Raw genomic sequence first — 27,878 nt, 5'->3', positions numbered from 1 at the left:
GGTTATTTCCTATATATAATTCTTTGATATGTTGGCATTACTGATGATTCAAAATGAATTTATTATAGTGGTTCGTAACGTTTTTAGCAGTTATGTAGTGCTCTTACAAAAATTTCGAAAAATGAGTCGGCGACGAAGACGAGCTGATTTCATAGATTCGCTAAATAGTTTTCGTAAGTAGAGAATTGAATATACAAGTGGTTCTATCTAAATAAAGATATTAATTTACGTGTTAATCTTTCATCTAACAATAAAATAACTTTTTTTCAGGACATTGTGAGACTGATCCCGATACATTTTCTTCAATGTCTCAAGACAGTTTGAATGAAATTCAAAGTAAAAATAAAAGTAATCATACATCTGATAATACTACGAGCAGCAATAAAGATTCTCCTATTTTAGCTGGCAGCTTTTCAAAACTTTCTTGTATACAGAATCCGTCAATTAATTCATCTTCAATTATACATCCTACATCAAATTTGAATAAGTGTATTGACTTATTTCAAGATGAACAGTTATATGTTAAAACGGATAATAATAAAGAAAATAATAATCCTCAGAATTTTACAAAGAATACATCTAACAAATTGTCAAGTGGAGTCAAAAAGCAAACCACAGATTTGCATCCTAAGTTACAATCCAATGCAATGTGCAAAAATTTAAGAAGGGATACCAATTACAATGTAAACAGTAATAGATTAAATGCAAGTTCTATTTCGGATAATGCGTCTAATACAAAACTGATATCGCCATTTGTTTCTCCCCATTGTACAGATGGAAACAAACAGAATTTTTCTACAAATTATGAAGATGAACATGTGGATATTGAAACAAAAAAATTTGAGACAATGCTTTCTTTATTAGATAATTACTTTAATCAGGCACGAGAAGTTTCACAGACACAACAAATATTAAAACGTTTATCTGATAAATTCGAACAGTCACCAAAAACTTTTACTGAAAAACTTTTAACTATTATTGAAGAGTCTGTCATGTATGATGATGATGATGATGCAAACAAAACGTCTGCAATAAATTTAAGCAGATTAACAACAGAATTTAGAAAAATGTGTAAATTTATTGAAGATGAATCTGCTCCTGAATGGCTTTCATTTCAAATGTCTACGCTTATACACCCAGAAGCTTCTATAAGCCCTGCATGTAATAAATCTATTCAGATGACAAATTGCAAAAATGAGAAATTATGTTCTCCCATAAATACATCTCTATGTACTACTCCTGTTTCTGGTATAGATGTAATTAAAAGAAGATTCTTCGCTAAAATATCAAAATGTAATTCTAGTAAGAGTATTAATAATGTAGATAATGCAAGTAGTACATCTTTTGAACATTTGGAAGATCAGTGTAACAGATTATTTCCTAAAGAAAAAGAATGTCCTGCCCCTTTACATAAAATTTTGTCATTGCCTTCTTTGTTAAGTATGAGTCATATTCATAATATATGCGAGCAACAAATGGCATCATTAAATATGTCTGATGATGTAAATCCACCAAAAAATAGAGCATTAAGTACTCCAAATTTATTGGATATATGTCAAAGTCCATCTATAAACAAAACAGACCTTAATTGCTCGAAGTTAAAAGAATTACACAATAAATCACAAGGTAATCAGTGTAGTGATATCTCATATTCTAAGAAAAAAACCAAAAGAATTAATGAAAAGCCTGTTTTGAATACGGTGACACCTGATAAGGTAAATAGTAATGCAATACTAGATCTAGATGAATTAGACAAATCACTTATACAAGACATAGCAGAAAAAAGGAAGAGATGTCTTAATACAGCAAGAATTATTACAGAAATTAATGCAGATCCTGAAATTATACAGATACAAAAAACATTGAGAACGTCACCTATGTTTGCTAATGATAGCGAATCAAATTCATTGAATGATGAAACTAAATTTTTACAAACTCTAGTATCTTGTAAAGACTATCAAATGTGTTTAGAAAAACATAAATCTCTCTTGAAGATACTTGAAAATTCAAATTCTTTTGTAAGTGAAAGTAACTTAAAGAAAACTGAGGACGCTGATCCAAAATATGAAAAAAATATAGTTACTAAAAAAGAAACCGTAAATATTAAAAGGACATCTACTGGGACAAAATTTAATTTAAGTCCAAATGTAAAATCACCACTGTTAAAGAAACAGGGTATGCAAGAGAAAAAGATACGAGAAACTGTAAAGACAAAACTTTTTACGACACCCGGGAAATCTCCTTTAAATAAGGATTGTAGAAAGAAAAAAACATATTTTCCTGATATGAACACTCCTGTACAGAATACTAAAGTAAGACACATTTTAAAAAGTCCACATGCAGAAGGCTTATATCGCTTGAATTATAATACTATAATGTCACCAGTGGGTATGTATATAAGAGGCACAGATATGCAACTTATAAAAAATGTACATGCTAAAACAGATAATTTATTGCTTACTCCTGTGAAACAGAATCCTAAATCATTATCAAACAGGAACACAAAACAAAATGCTTCACCGAAAACTATAAATAAAACTCAAAAAACCACAGCTCTCAAGATTAATTTATCTCCTAGAGTAAATACAAACGAACAGGAGGTAAATATAAATATATATAAATTTACTTAAATGCTATATTGGTAATTTTTGATTTATGTGTGTATGTTTTTTTCTTTTTTCTATAAGGCACATGTAATAAAAACACCAGAGTGTGATAATACAGCTGCAAGTCATTTTGTCCTTCCTAGGGTTTCATATAAACTTCCTTTACAAGTTAAAACAGTAGGTACTTCTATATACCGTTTCTATATTTTGGAAATATGTTAATTCATTATACATATTTATAGATAAGGAATAGTAAATCGCCGAAACATGGAATTCGTGTCAAGAAATTACTTGAAACTGCACAAAGCAAAGTTGTTATCCGGCACGAAGGTATAATTACATTTGATTATAGAAGAAAATGAGGGAATTCTTAGTTTTATGATTTAAATCTATGTATATGAAAAATATTTTCAGCCCGGATAAATTCAGCACAAAAAGGGAAGAATACAGCAAGTAATGGGATGTATGAAATTAATTATGAACCTGAAGATGAATCCATACATGTTGAAGAAGCAGCCAGAAAAACGAATTTTATTAACAATTGGAGAAATGCTTAAATTCTATTTAAATATTTGCAATAAAATGAATATTTCATATTTTTATTATAAGTACCTTAAGTATTGGTAAAAAACAATAATATTTAGTGAAATACATATAATTTCACTTAATTTAATTCCATATTCTAAAAGAGTTCCTAATGAACTTTACAACTTTTACTTCCTATTAAATAAATATTAAATATATAGGATAAAACGAGGTACATATGAGTGAAAATACATATTCCCTTATTTATGCTTTCTAATAGACTTTCTAATAGATTTTGGGAAAAGAATGGAAAGAAATTCAGTTATTTATTATTCTAATCGTAAGTCATTGTTCTAGTCTTTACATAAAGTTTCTAGAATAAACTTTAATTCATTGTAGTATCAGACTCTGGTAGTACTAATGTTTTTATCTCATAATGTAGTGTAACGTGCAATGTTATTCATTGGTTTCGTGCTGCACTAAATCAGGGACGTAAATTGTGTATCTATGTACCCCTATGTATCTAAATTGTGTATCTAAGTAATTCTACTTAGTAGCATTTAAAATTAAATATATACAGAAAATCGCATTAATTTCTAACAGTAGAATTGTCATAGTTTGAAGTTATTTGTTCCTTTTATTAATTAATTGTAAAATGTGTATTGCAATATTCTGCGATATAATATATGATGAAAAACCTTAATGCAGAAAATTTGACAATTGCATATAATTATTATCATATTAGAAAACTGTGACAGATGTTGATATAATTTAAAGTGTATTTGAAATTCCATAATTCTAAATTTAATGTATGAAGCTAGTGTGAATAAGTACGCTCCTGCTTTGCGCATGGCACGCACGACGCTAGTTGCACACGCCGTTAAGATGCGTTAGTATAAGAGGGCTTATGGTAGGAGATGATCGATAAATTCGAACGGGTACGCCGGAACTAACAAGTGATCATTCAGCTTCCAAGTGATTCGAACCAAGTAACTACGTAAAAACTACAAAATGCCAGGACCAGGTTGTGACAAGTGCTCTGGTAAGAATTACTTTCACTTCCAAGAACCTTCTTATATTATACGATAATCTGATTTGGATGTAATGCAATTTTGATATATACAATTCAGTAAATTATTCTAAATTTTTTAGTAATCTTGCTCACTTTTAGTTGAATGCTAATATTTTCAATATACCTGCTTAATGCTTGTTAATTTGTCTACATATAATTTAACACTTTCATTTATAATATTTTTTATTTTTCAATTGTAATCATTACCAGATCCAACTGATTTTTTTATATTTACAACAACTGTTTCTTCGTTTTGCTTCAAATCATATTAAAAAATTTGAATTTTATATTAAGGCATTTCAATATTTTCATATAGTTTTGTTTCATATGAATGAATGGGGGATAATTGAAATTTCTAGAATTACGCGAAATTTTCGTATAATTTTTATAATATGCGGTTAGCTTTATTGGTTTATACAGGAAGTAATGGGATAATTTATTCATCAAACGCTATTACGGGCAGTGCTCAATTGATGATTTTGACCAATTTATATATAGTGAAGCAAATTTCCTCAATAAAATTGACTGCTACACTTAATACTTATTTTTTACTTTGTCTAATATTTAAAATGTTATTTCTTATTGCAGATAAATGCCAACAATGTCAATGTGGCGACAAATGCAAGTGTTGCGTCTCTTCATGTGGAGGTAATAACTCTTAGTTTAAATTACTTCCAGAATTTAAATCTAAATTTTCAAACGATATGTTAAAAAAATTATACTCTAACTTTTAGACTTGTGGTAAGGTAGAAAGATTTCTTCGAAGGAATGTGGTAATGATTTTCTGTTCTGACTGTACATACCCCATTTTTTGTAAACTTGAGCAGCGATCGCTTAACCGTGACCATTATTAATGTCGGTTCACTCTATAGTTCGGTTAAGTTACGATTTCCAACGAGTTTTATTACTTTCACGAAATATTTCTTTGCAAATAACTGTTCAAAACATTACAATTTTTTAAATTATAAATTATTGTTTGTTTCACATTTTGTTATACTTAATGTTTATTGTAAATAAATTCTCAATAAATACTTAACACTAATCATAGTTTTGTATTTTGTGTTACAGACAAATGCGCTTGTAAATCTGGCGAACAGTGTAGTTGTAAGCCCTGTAAATGCTAAAGTTCAGACAGGACGCTAATAAATTGATCAACACCGAGAATGGATGTTGCAATTTTAGATGTCATCATCTACTTATGCTTCCCCTACTATTATTATCATTAATATTGCAAAATTTTATCGCAAAGAATAAATAATAATACATATTATATGAGCAATCATTATGTCACTTAATAAAAGTATTAAAAGTTATTTCTTGCATTTGTTATATTCTACAGATGTATACATATATCTTTTATGAAACTATGCTTTTTACAAAACTGTTACCTTTATTGTGTGAAATATAATAAAGATTTGACATAACTAATCAAATTTTTTAGTTATTCTAATTCGGAAATATATGACCTTCCTTATTCATAATCGATTCGCAGGAAACGATCAAAGAGTATTTACGGATCGACATAAATGCGCATTACGCATCGATATATGTAGATATAAATACACATACATATAATAACTACATGAAAGGATATGGAAACTACGTCTCGACTTATGTACGCGCATTTTTCATATAACGAAAACTACTTTAATACTTATCATATTTTGATTTACCTCTTACTGATAAGGCTATGTGTGGTCAAAGCTGGAGCATATAAAATTCCTTCGCCTATTTCATGTTTCTTCTTTTCGCGCAATAGTCACTCAAAATGTTCCACTACACTTTTTCTTATCAAAAATGTAAGATATAACATCTTTTATTTACACTCGTAACGTCGATAACGATTATTACTTAAAAGAACTTCAAACTTCAAGAGTCGATCTATTTCAAAAATTATAATTTTACGCCGCTGGATGATTCAAACTTATTTCATCGTAAGCAAATTATGAAATATAAGAGTGGCAACAGCGATAATAAAATTAGAGTTATTTTACTTGTTGATCTTGTCAGCCAATGATAATCCAGTATTATTTACCGTGCAACAGCAAGGCTTGGTTAATTTCAGCACTCGTTCACTAGAGTGCGCCACTAGCGCTAGAGAAAATTTCTAGTTTACAGTAGTGATTTGAAACGTGCGCGTCATATTGACGTAAATAATCGGAAAATTGAAGTAATTGTGTGATATTAATTATCCAGTACTCCTTGATATACATCTACAAGAATAATATAACGTAGTTTATATCGAGTACGTGTTGTGTGTCACATAAATGTGATCATTATCTGTTTTTACGTTTCTTATAAGTACTTTCCATTTGAAGATTTCCTGACAAAATGTCTGCCTATACGAGGTAAGTTTAAACATATTACGTGTAACATTTAGATTAAATTATTTATGTTGGTATTGTATAAAATGTCAAATATTTTCTCTCATTCTCTACTTGATATTTTCTTCATAACATCATAATACACTTTTTATATCGAGAGCTATCTTCAGAAATTTATCGATTATTTATAAACTTGCGAATATGCCATAGAAGGATCGTGTACCTAGTTCATTTCTCTTCGTGCTAATAAAAAATGTACCGGAAGGATTTGGTATTCCCATTAAATATCGAGTAAAGTGCACGTATTTGTGTATAGTAGTTCCCTGTATTTACATAGACTGTGTTGGTCCTTGCCGTGTCGTAGAACAGAGGGAATGATTGAGTTCGCCGGTTTCAAACAGAGTTTACCGGCTTCCATGTCGTTCCACCAATGAGAATTCAGTTGATCGACCGTCTCTATCTTTGCAGAGAGTATAAATTGATTCAAAGACGCAAAATACTGAAGCTTCAAAATAATCAAAGACTGAAGGTTCGTGTCTGATATACACGCATAGGTTAGGTTAAATTTTTCAAAAAATATTCAGGTATTAATAGTTGTCTGAAAGAAATACATACAAAATATCAAAAATGATGTCCATTATCAAATACTTTAAAATAAAATAAACTTAATTTATAATAAGTTCTAATATACATTATGATAAGAAATAGTATTCGGTATTATTGATTTATCCTTAAGTGAAAATTCAATAAGGTGAATCGATTACGATTGGGAGGCAGAATTATGCGATCTCGTCACCGCGAAAATATACGAACGTCGTTTCCGTTTCCAGTGTCACGATCAAATATCGACATATGTATAATAGCGGTTCGACTGTAGGAAGCGGTCACGAATCGGCGCCGCTCCTTTAATTGATAACCCGATTAATTATACATTCGGACTTTGAGCGCAACACCAGTTCGCCAGTTCAAACAAGGGTGGCAAGTCGTCCGGAATGCGGCATGCAAAGTGCCGCTTGCGTGCGAAACGGCTGTGAGCTAACGTGGCTTTTGTTAAAAGCGCTTAAATTTATAATGATCACCGTTATCGGCCGTCGCGATCGAAAGGTACGACGGTCGAATTTAAGGATGCACGATAGAAAACTTGATTTCCATTTGAATCGTTGTATACGAATAGAAATACTATTTAATCGCCACTTATGTCGTTTAACATCTGAAAGATTTTTTTAATTTACATATTCTTCAAATTTATCGCTGTTATGTAGCATATTCGGTGTTAAATATCTATAGAAACAGTATTGTACGTTTGTAGAAAATTAAACGGTCACTTCGAAGGATTACTTCAATGTGCATTGTAACACAAAGTCCAATAACTTGTTGCAAACTAGGCGAATGGGAACACGGTTTTCTTTTCTCGTATCAAACAGTATACGAAAGAAAAAAAGGAATTATAGCTCACGAAGGCCTATAAACGCGAGGCGTTAAGAAAAGCGACGAGCAACGAGGGGACAGCAACTTTTAGCTCGCGAGCGGGAAAGACTGGGAACGTTAACGACACCCTGCGCGACTTTAAAAACTAATATTTCCATCATTGTTAGTTTTTATGACATACCGGGTGTCGTCTGTTTCTTTCATTTACAGTTTGGAAGATTTTGGTGCAACGCGAGACGTTTATTATTTCGCTCTCAAAAAATATATTTTTATTTTGTTTTCTGATGTAACAGTTTACTTTACTAATATCGCACGATCCAAAAAATTAACCACTTTAATCAATTAGATATTCCCTTATCGTTTAAAAATGTTGCATATAAAATTTTCTCCTATAATAACATTTATATCTTTATTTTGTTTCTTGTTCACGTATTCTGCGAATATATAATCGCTGGCGTAAATATTTGTCGATATTTCGCAGCTCTTTCGAATTTTCTCTATCCCGCATCAGTTAAAACAGTTTCCAGAGAGACAGTGGCACAAGCAGCTGGGAGCTTGAAGCTTGGAGGTGAGATCGTTAGCGCGAAGAGTGTGACTTCGCATTGTGCCGTGAAGTACGTCTTAAGTGTTAGTTTATTGTTACCCGCTACCCGCTGGGCAGGCTTCTCTTACATATTTAAGTCGGTCCATTAGTGCTCAGTCGCGTTTATGTTTCGAAATGCTGTAAAACGCTCGTGAAACTTGCCGAGTGGCGTACAATCAATACGTCTGTTGTGCTGCGAGTCCTTTATCACAGACATTGTATAAAATGGATTTAATTAGATTATCACGTATTGCCGTATCTTGTTACTGGTTTGCGATTTAATTTATTGTATATCGGATATAATGGAATAGAATAGGCAATAATCAACGGACATTTTGTACACAAGTACAACGAACCTCGATATTTGTAGTAATAATTCGTAGTAATTTACGTCATACACGTCTCGATAATCGTCTTTCGTGCAAATGGAAAACTTACATTCTAACTTAACACATTTTCTACTACTTAGAACTACTACTAGGAACCTGCATACCTTCTTTTGTCCGACATTCGTAGTTTAAATAATAATGTTTGCTTTACTTCGTTGTTCACTGCATAGCTCGTCTTCCTAAATCATTTTGCTGAAATACATCGATTCAGAAAACGCAAAGATTGTAGTTACCGTTGAGACTCTTGCAGCTAACTTTTGGATAGGCTATTAAATATCAGTATACATTTCTAAAGTCTAAGAAGCATTCCGAAATGGAACGCATGCGAGTATGTTACGCATAACTCGTAATCCTTAACGTGGTGTAGCTTATCGAAGGATAATCTTCGGAAAAAGATAACAGTTACTGAGGACCATTGTGAGAAACGCTCTCGCTATTCATACATATACCGCGAAGATATAAGAGTTTTCTTAACACTAAAACTACTGATAGTTAACAAGAAGCTATTTCTATCAAACCAGTGAAAATGACTGGTCTTTAAAAAATACGTAATAATAGAATATTTTTATATTTATTGATTTATTACTTTCTTACAGAAGGAATTCCATGTTATGTAGTACATTTCTGGTATTATTAATCCATCTAGGACGATGATCCCTAAACGAGGATTGACACATTTATAAAACTGTAGAACCAGTCATTTTGACTGATGTGGTATTTTTAGTGTTAACATTTAGCGATCTGGCGATCGATCTGGAATTTTCCTGATAACTGACATCATCATATTGAATAATACGCAGTAAAAATTTTACAAAACGAGGAAACTGGTTAATTGGGGTTCGATGAACAGATTGCAGAACCTTTTTACACTTTGAAAAGTACCAGTCATTTTGACTGCTATTGGTATATGTAGCCTTGATACAAAATTATTTTGAGTTTGAATACATGAAAAACAAAATAAAGTTCATTATATTATTCCTTTAGTTATCGTTGCTAAAATTATTACATCACTGCGGAAAAAATATAGCATAAAATAGGAATTTTAAAATGAAATTGTAAAACCAGTCCGTTTAACTTGTGTGGTAGTTCTAGTGTTAAACGTGCTTGTATTGTATGCCGTTCGTAAGAAACGTTGAATCTCTTGGTCGAATCGTATAATAAGATAATACGTCTGTTTGTAATTCGATTATAGAGATGTCCGAAATCAAGGTCGTTAAGAGAAGGAAAAGGCAATTTTACCGACGGAGGACACGTGGTAGGCGGACTCATTAAACTTTTCGTCGTTTCATCCTTTGGAGGAATCGTGTCGAGAGCAACGGCTCCAGCGGGAATACTGGTGTGGCGCGATTATACCGACCGCCAAGAGAAAGCTACCACTGGGAAAGATTATACGGGGTAAGGAAGAAGGGTTAAAGTAGTCCTCTCTGTTCCCGTCATGGAATGAGAATTCGAATGTTTCTGAGGAGATGTGAGGGTTGAGCAAGGACAGACTCCTTTGTCCTCCAAAGAGCGTCGTTCTTTATCTTCGTTTTTGTTATTTAAGTCTGTTGGATCCAATCGGATGAAATTAATGTTTCGCTGTTATTAGCAGAAGTTAGTCAAGCTAACGTCGAGAAACTCTTGTAACATCATATCACGAGTACGCTAGTATGGGAACCAGTTGGACGAAGTAAAAATAACAAGTCATCAGGGTGAAGTTATAAGTTTCCAAGTTGGTCTGGCTCTTCTTGCTTGCTTGTCGCCCCGTGTTTCTTCGTTAATATAATTGACTGGCGGTGAAAGTGCCGAACCAGCAAGTAGATGATACATGAGACCAGTACGTTCGGTTTTCTACGAGACTACTCGGTTTCTGCGACGTTGACGTCGCGTCCAAGCCAGTCGTCCGATTTATCGAATCGACGGTAACACGATACGATGCGTGGATCGAATTATACGCAACGAGAGCAGGCTCTAGGCCAGCGCGCATTCACTTCCAACCGCAGTCTCGAGTCGTTTATTCTCTGATTACTCGTTTCTTCGAGCAATACGAAGCACCGTAAGCAAGGCTTAGAGACTTTGGGACGGTAGTCGCAATTTTTCTTCGAATTTTTAGTCTCGTTGCGAACAAAATGCTCGCGATACGTGTCCCGTTACTCGAGTCTAGTTTCTGCTCCATAAAAATAAATATTCAAGCATACCGAGAGTGTAATTAAAGTGTATCTCGAAAACGTTTTCTCGGTTCTTCCGCGGTGGGGAATAAACCGAAGAGTCGGCTGTTACCATAAATTCTTAATCCGAATCGACGGTAAAACTGAAAGTTAACCAAGTTCGGTAACATTAGCCGTAACAATGCTCGCAGTAAGTTCTTACGGTAACGATGCTGTAACGACGGTTTCCGGACCGTGGCAATTTCTCGCGATAAAGTCACCGATGGGACCCACAAGAATTAAACTTGCTCAAGGGCTGGGTTTTGTCGATGGTGCACGTCGCGTCGCATAGGGATTAAAATTTTACGATCATCGTATACTCCGTTCTCTTATATTTGCTATCCAAAAATTCAAGAATCCGCCTCTTTATCGATATTGAAGTAACTACTTCAAGAAAAACTCTACATCTTTATTTATGTATATCCGTGATCTGGAGATTGCTATTACGCAGAAATATTCCAAATAAGGAGCGGTGCATATTATTGTACCTTTGAGTATACATTATGCTTTGGGTTGCAAGGTCTAGGAACAAAGGAACTAACAAATAGATTTCTATTTATGTTCCCTGTAGCGTCTAGTCAAAGCTATAAGTTTTGACTTTTTTGGTAATGTCCTTTTGCTTTAAATATAAAAACGTGCTCAATATCGTTCCATTGTTTAGTAACACTAAGAGAGTAAGGATTTGAAACAGCATAAACTTATACATTATACTTATTCTTATACCTTTAATTATTTCAATATAATTTTCTATTATAAATTCATCAACTCGTTCTTCGATCAGTCAACCTCAACCTCAACGATCGGAATAAATCTACCGAAACGAAATAATTTGACGAGCTGTTCGTAAGTGAATAGACGAAAAAATATTTTATCCATATAACGCGGTGCAGCGGATCGTAAACTAATCAGGAATGCAGATATCGCATAGACAACTTTATCAAATTCCTATGTAACGCGCTATTATGGTTGAGGAAATTCGAATTGAAGCAGATTACCTGGCGGAAATTAGTCAAAACTAACAAAAGCCATGCCGACCCTGTGGTATTCAGCGGTCGCAATCGCGGCTGGATCGCGATCCGCAATTCCGCAAATGGGGCGGTTCGAGCCTTCGAACAAAAGATGTAATAATTCTGCCCCCTGTTTTCCAGCACCCCCTTTTCACTTTCCACCCCTCTTTCTTTCTTCCCCTCGTTCCTCCACGCTTCACTTTCGCCCTCCTTCACCATCCTCTCTTTCTTTCTCTCTGCTCCAAGTCTCTCCAACCCTTACGAGAAACCCTTTGTTTGCAAAACAAACAAGAATCGTTTGCTCACAAGAGTCAGGGAGCGTGGTAACGGAGGTACGAGCCTCTAGCTGGAGGGCGCGGAATTTTAATTACACGAATATTATCGGGACGCGTCATAATTGCATTATTGGATTTGGAAACTGACGATCAACCGAGTCGTGTGATTCACGCAAGCTGATTCCTTGATAATTTCATATACATCGGACATTATATTAGGCGTCTTGTGGTTTTGATTTTTTTTTTTATTATTTTCTCTTCTCTACGTAGTCGCTATTATCTCGATGCTTTATTCGATACACAAGCCAGGCTGATGTCTCGTTGGAAAGTTGTACAGGCAGCCGCCGATCCAGTCGTGATGAATGAATCCGCACCTTTTTAATATATCGACGTCATAAAATGCCGCTGGTAATCTGGATGGGCGACATTGTAAACATTTTAATTAAAACCTACGGAGGATATTTAATTTCGAATAATTAATGGTCGTTCGTCGAAAATTCATGCATCCCGGACAAAAGCCATCGCCCTCGCGATTACTCTTGATTTCATTACACGAATCAACAATCGCGTCTCTGACGGCTATTAAGCACCCCTTTTTTCCACCATACCTACACCACCCCTCTCTCACCGTGCTGCCCCTGTCTTCCGTTGTTTGTCGACAGCGATTTTGTTCGGTGAAACATTCGAAACGACCTATCGACATGCACTCGAAACTTATTGGAAAATATTTGCGTATCTTTTATCGAGTAGCCCGGGCTCATGGTTTTAACGTTTTTCATAAAATGTACACGCGGAAGTAATGGAAAAATAAATAAAGGCAATCCGTCTTTGCATGTTGACACTTTGTCCGGAGTTCCCGTTTGATTCTTGATATGTAAACGTTCTTCGGTCTCCCCTCGAACGTTCCCCGATGCCCTACCCTCGATGCACAGATTTCTTCCCGGTGAATATTTCCTTGCTCGTGTAACGCAGTCCAGTCACGAATTCCGTTTTCTTACATATTTATACACCCGAGGAAACGAGACAATGCCGGGAAATGTTAGAACGAAATGGACGTTCGCAGAGACCGTTCGATACCCAAGAGGAAACAACGTCGTTCGTATTTACAGCGATTCCACGCATCGCAACAACGATCGACGATGTCTCTGTGCTCCGCGTACAACGAATTTATACACCGGAACGGCGGTCTAAAGCACGCATCGCAAGCATCCTTCTATTCTTGCCGAGCCATTTTCCTGGATAACGATTTTACGATTTGACAACTGCCGAAAAAACACACCCGCACCCATACGCGGAAAAATGGTACCACGCACGTCACGGTACAATAACAACGTAGCCAGCCTAGTGTACCTTTTGACCGTACGTACGCAGCCGTGAAACTCGATTTCATCGGACCGCACAGGGTAAGCCCGCTGAAAGACGAATATATTCGCGTATTTCGAACTACGCGCCAATTTTCTTTGAACAACGGCCGCGTCTCGCTCGCGCGCAGACAATGCACAGCGGATTCAATAAAACCGCAACAATAAGGGTGAAAACGGTGGGGTCTGGCCAGGGATGAGGAGAGGAACGAGGGAAGAGAGAGGCTGTAACGGCGCGAGAATGGGAAAGCGTAGGGTAATTTGAATGAAGAGACAAGAGACAATGCGTGAGCGGAGCAGAGGACAGAGGAGAGGAGGCGGCGAAGGCGGGTGAAAACAACCGCGGAATCAAATTAGAGACGATGGGATGGGCCAGGTGGAAGTACTAGCGGCTGCGGGGGTTGGACTGGAGGACAACCAAGAGGAGCCTGGGGTAATTATATTTACAAGTGGCAGATCTCGAAAACAAAGGACCCGAAGATTGCTCGATTCATTCGACAACTCCCCGAAGAATCGTCCTTTTTTTCCACTGCCTTTTCGGGAAAAATCGTAGCCGATTAGTACCTCGCTATGGTCTTTCCCCAATTTAATGCGATAAGATCTGTTTATCGTCCGTTCGTTTTTTTCTTCTTCTACCTTTCTTTCTTCTTTTTTTCTTTTCTTTTCTTTTTCATAGTAAGACGACGGGAACGATTATCGGAATCCATTGTAACTCGAGACTCTTTTCAGTCGTCGTTGAAACAATAGCGTTTATCGGAAGTTGCGCGATCTTCGGTTTCAGAATACGATTTCGCGAACTTCTGTTTAAAGCACGATTTAAACAGCGAAATTTTCAAATTAAATTGCGTCACGCGACGGAACAAGCGTCGTTTCGATGGAGAGGGTAACGAGTTTTTTCTAGGTGCGATTTTTTACAGGCTTCGATTGGCTTATATCGAAGCCTTTCAACATTCTCGTTCAAGCTCGCCGATATACCGTAATTTTGTTTTCGTAGGAAAGGCGAAAGATGGTTGGAAATACCTTAAACGCGTTTTATAAGAAGTCCTGGCAGTGGACCAATTTTTATTCTTCAATTTTAGCCCAACGAAACGAGCAAAAGTAGATAAAATAAATGTATCGTTCTGTTAAAAAAAAAAAAAAGAAAACAGAAAAAGATCCTTTCAAACATCGCATCCCTGTCGATAGATCTCACCCTTGCCACCATCGACCCTTGTCGTATATTTTCATATATCCTCTGCGACCGGACAAAGTATTATGAGAACATAGTTCGCATACCTTGAGTGCCGATCCTATACGTACTATTACAGGTGTACGTACTATTGTTATGTTTCTCTCGTAGAATAGTATTCTTCTCGTTTCTTTGTTCAGACGTGTTTTCAAAAATATTCCAACTATCGAAGCGAAGATTCTCACGCCGTTACATATTACATTTATATTTATTCGAAATATTTCTGTACACATATTTTCTATCGTTATATTATTTCATAATAGTCATTGAAACGATACTTTTCAATACGGTGGATTTGCCGACGTATATTTTTATCGAAAAATTAAAACATAGTACGCGTTATAAAGAGAGATATATTTACTCTGATTTTGGCGAGCGAAATGCTAAATTAAATCGGCGGCAGGGTAATCGTTATCGACGATGCAACGAAAAAGAGGTGCGAGAAGAATGAAAAGGTTTTACTATCCGGTAGAAATGGAAAGCGGACGAATGTGCAGGGACATTTGACGCAGCCCTCCAACCGTCGCGTTATGGAATTTTTGTGGAACGGCTTTTTTTAATTGATGCAATTCAAACCAGTCAGCCAGGACGGCTGTGGCGCTCGTAAAACTTTTCGTCGCCTTTCGCTTGAATTCGAAGTTCCAAGAGTTTTCTTTTGCAACCTTCGCTTCTCTCTTTTTCCCTCCCTTCGTTTTTTCTTTTATCGTAAACGATCCCTCTGGGAAATAAAGAAAAGAGAACAAACCGACAAGAGGAATTTGAATTCTATAAAGAGACTTTAAAACTCGAAAATTACCACTCGAAATATGCAACGAAGCCGGGAGATGTTTAAAGAATCCGGCGAGATGATCCGTGTATCCAAAAGCGAAGATAAAAGATCAGGTTCGATATGAAGATTTTAAGAAAGGAATAAAGGAAAACAAGGCTCGACCAGCCTTCTTCTTCGCGTGCTCATTTTGGCATAATGAAAAGCTTAGCAGTTGGTTTAACTTGGCCGAGGATTAAGTTTACCTCGTTCCAAGGGTGCCAGAGCAGCGTGGAATTTCTACCTCTTATTTTTCCGCTTCCTCGCCCCTGCGTTGGAAAAGAGCGCTCGCTAGGTATTTCTTAATTAACAGCAAGTATCTCGTTCCACGGAAGTTGCCTTATTAATTAATATTACAAAAGGGAGTCCAGCTGTCGTGGCGGAGGAAGGGCGAGCCGCTTAACGATTACGCGTTTCACCTCGATTTGATTTTCGATTTTGCGGCTCGAACAGATTTACAAGCGAGAGTAATCGTGTTTGTACAAGGGGATATCGCGTTAACGCGATTTTAATTCTCGTTGCTCGTTTCTGCATATTTCTCACTTACGTTCCAACGATCCGTATCAACGATTGTATTCTTCCCACTCGACGCTCTTCAAGAATATCGTTTAGAAGGAGTTGAAAGATGTTGGTTGCACGGAGGTTCGGGAAAGAAAGTTGTTGGAGGCGTAGTAAGACACTGGCCCGAAGGTGGACCGGAGGTGGGGAATAAAGAAAAGGAACTGAGAAAGAGAAAATGGTTATTTGAGCAGCTAGCCTTATAGCTCGACAAAGAATACGAAAGAATGGGCAACGACGAGGAAAAAGGAGATGTACGGTAGCGTTGAAGTGGCCCGGTTCAAGCGAGAAGAAAAATATGTAATATCGCTCGGGGCGTTTTAATAAACCGAGTTGGCCAATCAAAGCGGGAGTTAAGGAGCTTTCTTGCCTTTTAACGGCCACTTTTACGCGCGTTTAAATCACACTTCGCGCCACTCCTAGCCGTCGAGAATAATAGGGGGCAGGGGTGCGCCGAGGGGGAGGGCGACGGCCAACGTTGGGAAAGTGTGCAAGGTATGGCAACGGAAAGAAAAAATATCCAGGAAGGCGTAGAAATATTTTTATGACTGAACGGCTGTGAGATTGAATGAAAGTGGGAACGAGGGAAATGTGGCAACAAAAGAGAGAGAAGCAATAGCGGAACAGTGGAGGGAGAAGGGTGGTGGCGAGAGGGTCGAGAGAAAGGACAGAGAAAAGAAGGAAAAGACAGAGAAGATTGGTTGCTTTGTAACCGGTGTATGCACGATACGCTTACGATGCCGGGTCAAGAGAATAAACGTACTCACCCACACAGAATCGCGCGATAACGTATACCACGGTCCGCTGGACGAACGTAAAAAAATGCGAAAACTTTCGTATTTCGTGCAGCCTCCATTTTTATTCGCGTCGGTTTTTCACTCTCGAGCACCGCGTCCCCGTGAACACCGGGGCGAGCCAGGACACGCGCGCTCATCGGCCGGATATTATTTCAGTCGGCGCATATTTCCGCAAATGAATTTTATGAAAACAGTTTTTGCTCTTTTAATTAATCGCTGTTCCGTCGCTGGACCCACTCCCAAGCCACCCTCTGTCCCTATCTCCCTTCTAGCTTGGTCTCTTCCTCTCCTCCGGCGTGTCCACTACTCTTTTCACCATTCCGTCGACTCACGTGGATCACCGGACCGCGCAAAGCTTTTAATAATAATATTGTTTCAAGGGCCGCGAGAGGACCGCGATGCGTACGTTCTTCCCTTTTAATCACGTTCAGCGAATGGAATACGATTTTCGGCTGGCTACCACGCTACCCGCTGTATTCTCATCCGTGCTTTGTCCGAAATACACGTATCCATAGAAAAATACAACCGACAGATGGGCTATTGACGTTAAGTAAAATATCTTTCTTGAAATTATTTTGAATCGACCACGTACAATTGCCGCAAAAGAGATTTTCGCATAACCATACTTTCCGATAAAAAGTTTTCGTATCAGGTTCTATATATGTTACATTTTCGCAGTATCAAGTTTTTGTAGCTACATGGAAGTACTGCTAAACGATACAAAATTTGATATATTTGAAGGTAATTCCATTATTATGGCGTAATAAATACAATGGGAGTACGCGAATACCTTTGGTGATCGCTGTATTTGATTGCAATTTGACAATTATATCCTTTGATTTAATATATTGATCTTTCGATTTTCTGTATATATTAAAACAAATATAATCGGGACATTGTACTAATTAAGCGATACAACCGAATTCGGTTAAGTTGTTCGCCGGTATCCGTGATTCGCGTGCATTAAATCGGTACACGCGATTCATCAGAAAGTTTCGCCTGTATTTGTGGCGAAGTAAAGTGGCGTTTGTACGGACATTTTGTACAAACAGGAATAATCGTCGACCAATTAGACGGCCGCGAGCAAGGTTTTATAGTTAGACGAACCTTCGGGCAGCTAGGTGCGCCGCGGATAATCGCGGCCATAAATAACATTTATCGGTAGTCCGTCGGTCTAATTGCCAATGATTACCGTAGGTCGCACAGGAAAAATTGCCAATTTACATCGAATGCCCGCTCTCTCTCCACCACTCGTTTCCAGCTTAGTTTACTTGCCGCAGTCGTTCGATTCCAGATAAGCCGTTCCTCTGACGAAATCAGACTGTGTTTTACGACCGAAATCGCGTTATTTTCTCGGTCGAATCGAGAAATTTCTATTTGCGCGAAAAATTGTGTTGAGAAAGAAAGATGAAATTATTTTAAGCTCCGTACTAGCTCGTGCTTCAAATTTTCTACCATCTCGATATTATTGACACATTCGGCAAACCTCGAGCGGTTCCTTAAAAATTGCTGCCTTTTCGATCTCTCATATCCTAGACCATCGCTTCTCTTCCGTTTTTTTTTCTTTTTTTGTTCTCGAGGCGAATACAGCGAGGGTTCGCGCTCACAGTCGAATAGAGTTGGATCTCGCTCTCCTGAATACGCAATGCGATTTATTCGCAACGTGGCGTATAAAACACAAAGGACTGCGTATGATTGGTAAATTATTGAGGTATATCGGATTTGTCGGCCAATCACGTAGTGCCCTTAAATAATTCAGAGGAAGCGCGAAGGATGCGAGAAACGCAGGGAAAATCTCGGGACAGTAATGGGGATGCGAAGATATTACGAAGAATTGACTTTAAAGTTACGAAATCAATATCATAGACGTCCGCGTTTTCGTTATTTCTTTGCTATATGTTAGGGAGGTTAGGCAGGTATTGTATAGAACGACACGGTTAACATCGAAACAGTAATTTTATTTTAATTAATATTTCTATGATAGAACTATGATACAAAACATATCTATACTAGCGAACGTACACACTTCCTTACGTATTCTCGGTCAAAGATTTTACATGCATCGTACATAGCGTTTAAGACGAAATGGACTAGGTGTTTTTTTTTTCTCCCGTTAGACAAGCTGCTTGGATACAATGTACGTCAAGGGAGCATACTCGATGATGTAGGTAACGATAGTGTGACTAGAGATCGCCTACCACAGTCACTGCTAATCGTAATCTATACGAGTTAATTTGGTTAGACAATCGGTTAGTAGTCGTACGAGACGATATGGGTTTTTCCTTTTTACTGATCGTTACGTTTCATTTTTCGTCCCAGAGACGCTTAGCGTTAGGAACTACGCGCGTACTCGTAAAATCGTAGAGTATCGTGGAAGTATTCGTTATGCTTACAAAATACAAAACAAAACGTTCCGATAGAAAAATTCGATAAAAACGATAGAACGATCATAGGCTCGCTCGCTCGCGAGTATTTTCATCGTGACACGCGATAAAGTACGTAACCGTCGATAAGAAAGAGATCGAACACGAAAGAAATCGCAGTCGTATCTGTTTTCTCATTGGAAATGGAAAACTGTTCGTTTCCCGTAAAAATTATCGTATCCGACAGACGTAAGCCTATTATCGTTCGAGCGATCATGAAACTCTTTTCCGGAGGCGTGCCACCGACAAATCTCCGCAGCGTATGGCATCAAGGAAATAAAACATTTTCTTCGGCCGGTCTGCTCGTTTCTGATAGCGGCCCCGGCCAATCCGAGAGAAAGAGAGAACTTTCGGCATAACTCAGCCTCGTTATCTGACTCGCAAATAAGGCAACGGAAAAGTTCGCGACATCAATCTGGCCCTCTACCGGGAGATTCGAAGTTGAAACAATGCTTAAGTCACCCCTAACGTATGAGCCCCAAGGGGGGTGGCGAGGTTGGTTCTGGCTGGTTTGGATGGCGAAGCCGGAGCTACCGATCCGATCTGCCAAGCCAACCTCGCTCACCAATTTCACTCCGTTTGGCTATTCCTCCAGTTCTACCTCCGGTAGTTCGTTGGTCCGGTAGTCCGGTAAAGCTAGATTTACCGGCGTTACCCGCAACGGACAGCAAAGTCGACTACAAGAACAGCCAAACTTTGATCACCCCTGAGCATTTGGTTTACCCGCATTGTTTCCTCGCGCGTTCTAACCTCATCCTGCTTCAACCCCTTTTTCTCCCTTGCTCTTCTGTTCGCTGGCCACTTCGTCCTTCCTGTTGATTTTTATATTCTACCTTAGCCTGCGAAATTCGAGCAATTAAACTTCTAAACAGCACCAATGATTTCACTCATGTCGACTCGTACAGTCTTCAGAGTCTGGTCACCTGCTTCGCCATGATATAAAATACGTCTTAACTTGATAACTTCAAACGCGAATTTAAAATCAGCACGTTGTTTCTCTGGATGAACTTGACTCCAAGATCCATTGAAATTCGTTAGAAATTATGATGTAACAGGCATCTATTTATTAGAGTACCATCTAGTAGATTTTAGAGAAATAGAAGTTGCTATTGCGAAAGTGTTTAACATTTTGTCTATGCGTGATTTTACGGATGTTCGTCTATTGGTCGTTAGAACGACGACCACTCTTGGCTGTTGTTTAATAACGAATCTCGAACGTGTAAGCAGACTTTTGAGACTCCAGTAACAAGCGAACATTCCGAGTGTTACTACGATAGCGGCAATGATGATAGAAGACGTCCGTGTCGTTAAACGAATTTGGCAACGCATTTGTGATACGATCGATACGTCGGCGCTTACTTCGTTTGTCATTTGGTATCGTAAGGTGCTTGTGCATTGATACCGTTTAAATTATTCATGGAGGTTAGGATGTTATGGGCGCTCGAGCTCGCTGGCGCTGCGTATCCATTGTGGTTATGGGTCGTCTCTCCGTTTACTTGTCTCTGCGGGCCTCCCGGAGACATGATCTGAAAGACAGAAATCGTCAAAGTTATAACGTGTTCAAAAATTGCGACGATTCCACGCGGTGTGGATTAATTTAAAGGTAGAATACTGAAGCATTCTGGTCGGAAGCATTCTGAAGGGTAATTGTAATATTATACGTTAACATTAGATTTATCGACGACTGTTAAAGTATAAAATTTGTCCGAAAGAAATCAACATAGTAGATATCATCCGATACCTGAAAAAATCCACGATACAGAAAAAAGAACTAGCTTCATTTACATATAATCAATGAGAAATTTAATTTTACGAAACATCGTTCAAACGTCCAAACATTCGCCATTGTAATAAGACGAATATGAAAAATTATGTTATTCGTCGTTTGACCGCCCTAGTCCTGGCGTTAAAATCTTTTTGCAGAAGAGGACAGCTTCGAAGCTTTGTTAAATCGACGAATCTACGATAGCGTAAAGGTGGATAGAAACTGGTAGCCTTGTAATTACATTAGCAATCAATCGACCGGGCAACGCCTTAATCTGATTCGAGCAATTATTCACGACAGAGACTTAAAACTCGAAAGAAGGGAAGGTATTCGCGCAGTGAAAGGGGTTGATGCCACTAACGAATTCGTTTTAGACACGGTGTTCTTGTTCCTGCTCCGCCGTCTCTACGGTTCTACTCCAAAAACAAAAGGCCAGAAGAACGAACTTGTATCTCAGTTCAGACGGAGCAACTCAACTTGGGCGTTTCCACTCGTCCCTCCTATCTTTTCCCTCTCGATATCCTCTCTTTCGTTTCTGTTCTTTCTCTTTCTCCGCGCCACTTGTCTCGGTCTTTAGCCGTCTCTATCTGCAAGCCATATCCACCGGAACGACGACGAAGGAGGAGGAAAGGGAGAAAGAAGTGCTCGTGGAAGTAGTAAGTAGAGGGTACCACGGGGAACAAGAGATGCCGCTAGGATAGATAAGTGGCGTTGAAAACTTCAAACTTGGTATTTCTAGCTCCGCTGTTCCCTTCACCATCAGTTTCTCTTAGTTTCGCCGGCAAAGGTGTTAAATTATACAGGCTTAAAATTCGGCAGACCGTGCGGCACAGCCCTTACTGACGAGATCCACCCTTACCATGATTTTACTTCGCGAGTTGATCATGCTAACTTTCGCACGATGAACGAACCTGCCATTCTCATGATTTCCCTCATGCGCGTGAACTTTCGTGTCCACAAAGTGGCTGAACAGTTAGGGGGCGCGTTAGGGAAAGAAAAATAAAGGCTCGTTAGTAATTCTTTCGAATACGATATACGCTTTAAAAGGAAAGTTGAAATATGTACGGCGTTTTTAATTGGAAAATCTAAGGTGCAACTGACGGAGAAAAATTCGCACAGCCCCAACGGGAGCGAGTAATTAACCCGTAAATAATTATGATAAAAATGACAAAGCACCGCTGAAGAAATGCTTTATCGCCGTTGCAAGGGCGACTTTCTCCTCTGGAAGAATTTCTAAATCTTCTTGCCGCAACGGGAAACCCTTTTTAGCTTTTCGCGAGCCGACGAGGGACCATCGTCTTTCTTCCTCTCTTCTCGATACAAACGCCCTTCCATTTTATCTCTTTTCCTCCTCGCCTTTTGCTCTGTTTCTTTTCACCCCATCCCGGCCAGAAGCCCGCACGTAATTAAGAAATCTCCGTGGAAGGCTCCGGACCGCTGTTGGTCGGTACCACGGGTTAAATTAAGTCTATGACTTATTCAAGTTTTATCTACAATTGCCAGAGAAGGAATTACTGTCCCGTGGATTTACTGCCGTCTTTGTAATCAAACGGCACGCGCTCTGCGAATCGTTTACACAGATACAGATTGCTGGCACAGACTAATATGTACTCTAGTAAGATGAAGTTATTCGAGCGTAGGTTTCGTTAAAAATAATTTACATTCTTTACATTCGGTGACAAAGTTCGAAGGTAATTTCATCTCAGACACTGTCTCGTGAAAAATACGGCTTCGGTGCTTTAGATTTGTAGATTCTGATACAACAGATCTATATGATTCCATAGAAATCATCGTAACCTAATGAAATTCGGTTTTCTGGATGCTAGATTTATAGGAGTCGGTGAAAATCATCCTAAACATTCGAAATATAGACTTGTGAGTGAATCCCGAACTGGTAGAATCCGTTGTCCGATCTGCAAGTCTCGCGGAGATATTCAAGTTCAAAGAGATTCGTTTGGAATTCTAAGATTCTTCAACTTAAACCTTCAACTGCAATGTTCTACGAACGTAGATGATTCTTTCGAAGGTAAAATCGAGTTTCCACTCGGATCATAAGTCGAACGTTATCTGACTCTGCTTTAATAGGTCTGGAATCTTTTAGATCCACAACCACTTAAGCTTAATGTTTCCCTTAACTCGTTCCATTTTTAATACAAATTCAATTCAAATTCTTCACGTGCTTTTCTTTCAATTCAGTACATCAGACAGTAGGCAATTTATTTTTATTAACTCCATTGCGAAATTTCCTACGCCAGCGTAAACGTATCTTTACGCCTCGGCCACGAATAAGACATTAATCGCGACTCGACGAGAGAAGGTGAAGGCAGTTTGTAACTGACGGTAAATGCGGAGCATCGGGGGGTTGTCGGGGGTTGTCGGTGGTTACCGGGAGCTACGAGAATCGCGTGTCATTTGTCCGTTGATCTCCCGCGGCTGGGAAACAGCCAGGTGCAAGCTAGTTCCTCCACAGTGCTGCTTTTCTTAAGCGCAAAAATTAGCGCCACCCTCTACACCATTCGCCGCTCCGGTACCACGATCCTTGCCCGGCTATCCACCGCCCGAAGCACGAGATGAGAATTAGCCACGTCGTTTATCGAAGGAGGATCATTTAGAACAGAATGCCGTGAACCTGGCTATTTTACCAGGGATTATTATATCGCGTAGGATTTCCTTAATGTGCTTCATCATTTGGGATTTCCAGAGTTATTCGTGAAATACAGAGTCACGCTTAGCGATTCTCGATTAACAGGAAACGTGTTCGTCGTTATTATTATAACGTGAAATTATATTATCATAGGTGTAATTGCATTATTAGGCGGTAAAAACGTCTCCACTGATATTTTACGATTCTCTCTCGTGTTCTATTTTTGTCGGTCTAAATAAACTCGACGATGGCTGAGTTCTCTGTCGCGGTTAAGTGAACGCGCAGGTAAGGCCACGCGCTACGTGTAATAATCGTTACAAAAGAGAGTAGAGGCCACGTAGCGTTCCGTTGTTTCGTAACTAAACTCATAATCTCACATAAGCTCGCAAGCTGGGCTTTCCCATGCGAGCTTTCTCCGCGTGCATTGTGTAAAGGGCTAGGCGGAAGCTTTATGTGAAATGTAGTCAAGTACCGTGAATCTAATAATACGTTTGTTAACAAAAACGATATGTATACGGGCCCGATGTCTCACAGGAGTTCCCTCGATTTTCTTCGTTATTATTTTAAAAGAATTCATATTATAACAGTAGATTAATTCTATCGTTACGGTAGATTCGTAGATAATGTTTTCACCCAGCGAATTATGCTTCGGTACACTTACGACCAGTAAGAATGACGAATATTCGGAAGTTTAATTTAATTCAGGTTCCTCGTGCACGTTCCGCGAACTTTAGAGGGTCTAATCGCCTGGAAGAAGTATAGAAGACGTTGTAATACCTTATTCGCCGTACGAATCTCGTACTGCACATTGATCCTCTTAAATTCCCATGTAGTCTCCGTCTTGGCATTAGCATATTATCTTCCGCAACCTCCTTCTCCATCGTTCCCCTTCTCCGTTCCCTAGTTCCACCCCCTTCGACCCTCTGATTCGCAGAGGACTTTGCAGACACTTGAGAGTTTGTTTTAAAACTCAGATAATCGTTTCCAACTCCCTTCCCTTCGGTTTCTCTCTCTTTCTCGTTACGTTCGGCTTCTCTCTTTCTTCGTCTCGACCTCTTCGCGGCGTATCCCTTTCCCACGTTCCCGCGTTCTCCGTTCGAGTCTCGAGGGGAAAATTAGATCAAAATAAGACTTCTCGCCAATTTTTAAACGCGTTACAGTTGTCTCCGTGGGAAAGGGATATCGCGCCGTTGAAACGAAGTTAGCCGGGATGCCTTAAAAAGACGAGCGATCTCGAATCGATTAGAAACTCCCCTCTCGAACGGTTTTCCTAAACGCGTTTAAAGAGCCGCGTGACACGTTTGATAGATGAACGGCGAGCTTCTTTTCAACGAGACGTTTTCTTTCCACTTGGCGGAGAGTGGAGAGAGAAGTAGAAACGGAGCAGCGGTTGTTCGAGGGACGATGGTAATTGAATTTATCGAGGGTGATGACCGTCGTATTTTTTTCCATTCTCCTTTCCCTTTTTCGCCTCCATTACCGGTTTACCTAGGATCGCCTGGCACGCTCGAGTTATTCGTAAACGCTGCACGGTCAGGCGTTATTTACAAGAGCCGATGAGGCTGCCGAGTGCTCGGCTGAGAAAGATTGGGACAGCTGTCCGTTCTCAGGCAATCAGAAAAACTACCTTCCACCTCCTTCGGCCGAGGTAACTTCGCCATTCCCATAGCCACGGCTTAAGGAGAAGCGTTAAGGGTGGCAGCTGCCACGGCCTGGATGCGCACCCTCTTCGCGGTTTTTAAGAATCTTAGCGCCTCCTTCTTTGCCCCTCTTTACTCTTGATTTTGTCAAGTCGAGATAGCACGACCACTTTGCATTCCGTCGCGACGTTTAATTCCACCAACGAGCCGGCTGTTCCAAGGGTCGAATTATCCTATCCTTTCCTCCCTAACTCCTGTTGATCGTCGTTTCCGCCTAATCCGTTCCCACGATCTTTATACAGTCGAATGAAACGTCCTCTGAGAACATCTCCGTAACGACGCGTCATCGATCGATATTACGATAATAAAACGAATCGATCTGTAGCTGCGTAAATCTGGAAAATTAGCATCGCCGATGACAATCTTGGTTTCCAATCTGAACGTACTAGCGCCACGTTGATTCGTGACACTTAATGAGAAACACGCGCGGCGAAACGATTCGCTACCTGACATTATCTACCGCGTCAAACTCACGCCGGAGACCAGCTGTCTCGGCGATTGTCTTTTCCATTCAGATGCTAAATGTCAGAATGACATTCACCGGAGGAAATAGAACGGCTCTCGATGTCGCCGGGGCAGACACCTTCGGGGTGTTCTCTGCGATCGAAGGTATTCACGCTTCAGGAACGACATGTCAAGAGAGATCCATCAGGCTTAACGTAATAGATGCGCAAACTACATTAGCATGCCGCGTCGATTATTGGCATTAGTCCGCCATACCGTTATTTCGCAGCATCGGTCATTTATAACCCTCAGTCATAAACCCTCGGATGAAATCGATATTACAGCCGACTCATCGATCCGCGAAAAATCCTAGGATCCTGAGAAATCGCGTAACGAATGCAGCGACGCTTTTACGTCAGGCGTTACTTTCTTCCAGGTTTCCCAACGTTGCCTCTCTTCTACGTTCGTGTTCATTGCCGACCCTAGACTCGTCTCAGGTGTCGCTTAAAAGAAAGAAAAAAGTTCAGTCCCGTGCGATCGGGACACCGCGATTTACGCGTTTCAACGTCGCGCGCGACGTTTCTTTCCAGTACGTGAGAAACAATCGTTGAGCAGTTCTACTTTCGCACGTAATTCCTCTTTCCCTTGTGACGTTTCCTTGCCACCGTTGGTTTTTCTGTCCAACACGCGGATTCCACAGCGCCCTGCCACTTTGGCTCACCAGTCGTACGTGCAAACCGATATTAATTGAACTAAACACTCACGCACGAGGAACGAACCACGCATACGGAAACGAAGGACGCGCGTAGTAGGCTACCGCTCGAGAACATGAACACTTACGTGGTGTAGAAATAGAGTCGCAAGGGTTAGCAACCCCTGAATTACACGTAGTTCCCCGGCAGAACGGTTAAGGGGAGAAAATTTGCATATTATAAGTAGTACACGCTGCCGAGTCTGATATCATCGGCTTGGGGACCTCGTTATTCTGTGCATGCGTACAATTCGAGCGTGTGCACCGGCAATCTAGCCTCTTCGACCACTCTTAAAAGTTTGTCTTGAAACTTCCTTAACGATACTTTCCAGCAATTATGCGAATCGTTTCTTCTATAGACAGGATTAAGACAGGGCTTACTAAAAATGAAGTAGTTGTCAAAGAAAAGCGTTGGTGTTGGTAATCTGATTTTAGAATTTACAATTTTAAAATAATTATTGCGCGGTATTTACGGTGGTAGTAGATTTGTATCGCTATGCTTCTATACTCTTCAGGATGTTCATTATGAAAACGTTGAACCATCAAAATTTGCTTAGTAATTTTACACGATCGAGTTTGGAGAGAGAATTTAGGAGGAAATCTGGATCTTTAATTAAAAAATTACAAGCGTAATGGGTTTATTTTTCTCGTAGCTCGTGTTATGCGAGTTTTATAAAGGAAATATGTGTATTATCGTGCCGATTCACGTCGTCGATCGTGGCTCCTGTACGAGATATAACGACAAGTCGGACGATAGTTGATCGGTAAATATTGCACTTGGTAAATTATGGTACGTGACGCAAGCATGCAGAGGGACGTAAACATCCTTGCAAGACGGAGATCGGATTAAGTAGATCGGATCCACCTTGGGTCAGACAGGCGGAGGTCCGCGGTAAGGGCTTAAGGTACTGTTTCGAAGCACGACTGTTGTCTTAAGATAATCAAGAAACCCAAACGGCTTAACTAGACGACGAGTTTATAATTCCAACTTGGAAAGTAGCCATGGT

The 27,878-nt window shown here is 39.2% G+C and overlaps 3 protein-coding genes across 3 annotated transcripts in view; 1 reads left to right on the top strand and 2 right to left on the bottom strand.

Moving 5' to 3' along the window:
• Positions 1-6,203, bottom strand: part of LOC100749337 (calmodulin) — a 79,064-nt gene extending 72,861 nt beyond the window's left edge. The window contains exon 1 of the mRNA XM_033324523.1: positions 5,877-6,203. The gene's annotated coding sequence lies outside the window, so the exon portion shown is untranslated. The remainder of the gene's footprint in view (positions 1-5,876) is intronic.
• LOC100749104 (uncharacterized protein PFB0145c) lies at positions 18-5,624 on the top strand. The gene is made up of 7 exons (XM_033324519.1): positions 18-173; positions 271-2,600; positions 2,688-2,783; positions 2,849-2,936; positions 3,021-4,173; positions 4,792-4,851; positions 5,272-5,624. Exons 1-5 carry the CDS (start codon positions 29-31, stop codon positions 3,161-3,163), a joined length of 2,802 nt encoding a protein of 933 aa, XP_033180410.1. The 5' UTR covers positions 18-28; the 3' UTR covers positions 3,164-4,173; positions 4,792-4,851; positions 5,272-5,624.
• A 12,878-nt stretch (positions 6,204-19,081) lies between the features above and the next one.
• LOC100748983 (LIM domain only protein 3) overlaps positions 19,082-27,878 on the bottom strand; it is a 74,419-nt gene continuing 65,622 nt past the window's right edge. Inside the window, exon 6 of the mRNA XM_003494706.4 lies at positions 19,082-21,093. Within this exon, the coding sequence (XP_003494754.1) occupies positions 20,935-21,093 (159 nt within the window). The 3' untranslated portion in view covers positions 19,082-20,934. The remainder of the gene's footprint in view (positions 21,094-27,878) is intronic.

Source organism: Bombus impatiens, unplaced genomic scaffold (assembly GCF_000188095.3).
Source record: "Bombus impatiens unplaced genomic scaffold, BIMP_2.2 scf_3474, whole genome shotgun sequence".
Taxonomy (NCBI): domain Eukaryota; kingdom Metazoa; phylum Arthropoda; class Insecta; order Hymenoptera; family Apidae; genus Bombus; species Bombus impatiens.
The sequence above is the reverse complement of the archived record's forward strand: the minus strand, read 5'-3'. Positions and strand labels throughout refer to the sequence as shown.

What these genes read in the sequence shown, in the direction of transcription:
- LOC100749104 (XM_033324519.1), top strand. Translation starts at nt 29, where the DNA reads ATGTTGGCATTACTGATGATTCAAAATGAATTTATTATAGTGGTTCGT. An exon ending in AGATTCGCTAAATAGTTTTC is followed by an intron (nt 174 to 270) that starts GTAAGTAGAGAA and finishes ACTTTTTTTCAG; the next exon opens with GACATTGTGAGACTGATCCC. An exon ending in AGTTGTTATCCGGCACGAAG is followed by an intron (nt 2,937 to 3,020) that starts GTATAATTACAT and finishes AAATATTTTCAG; the next exon opens with CCCGGATAAATTCAGCACAA.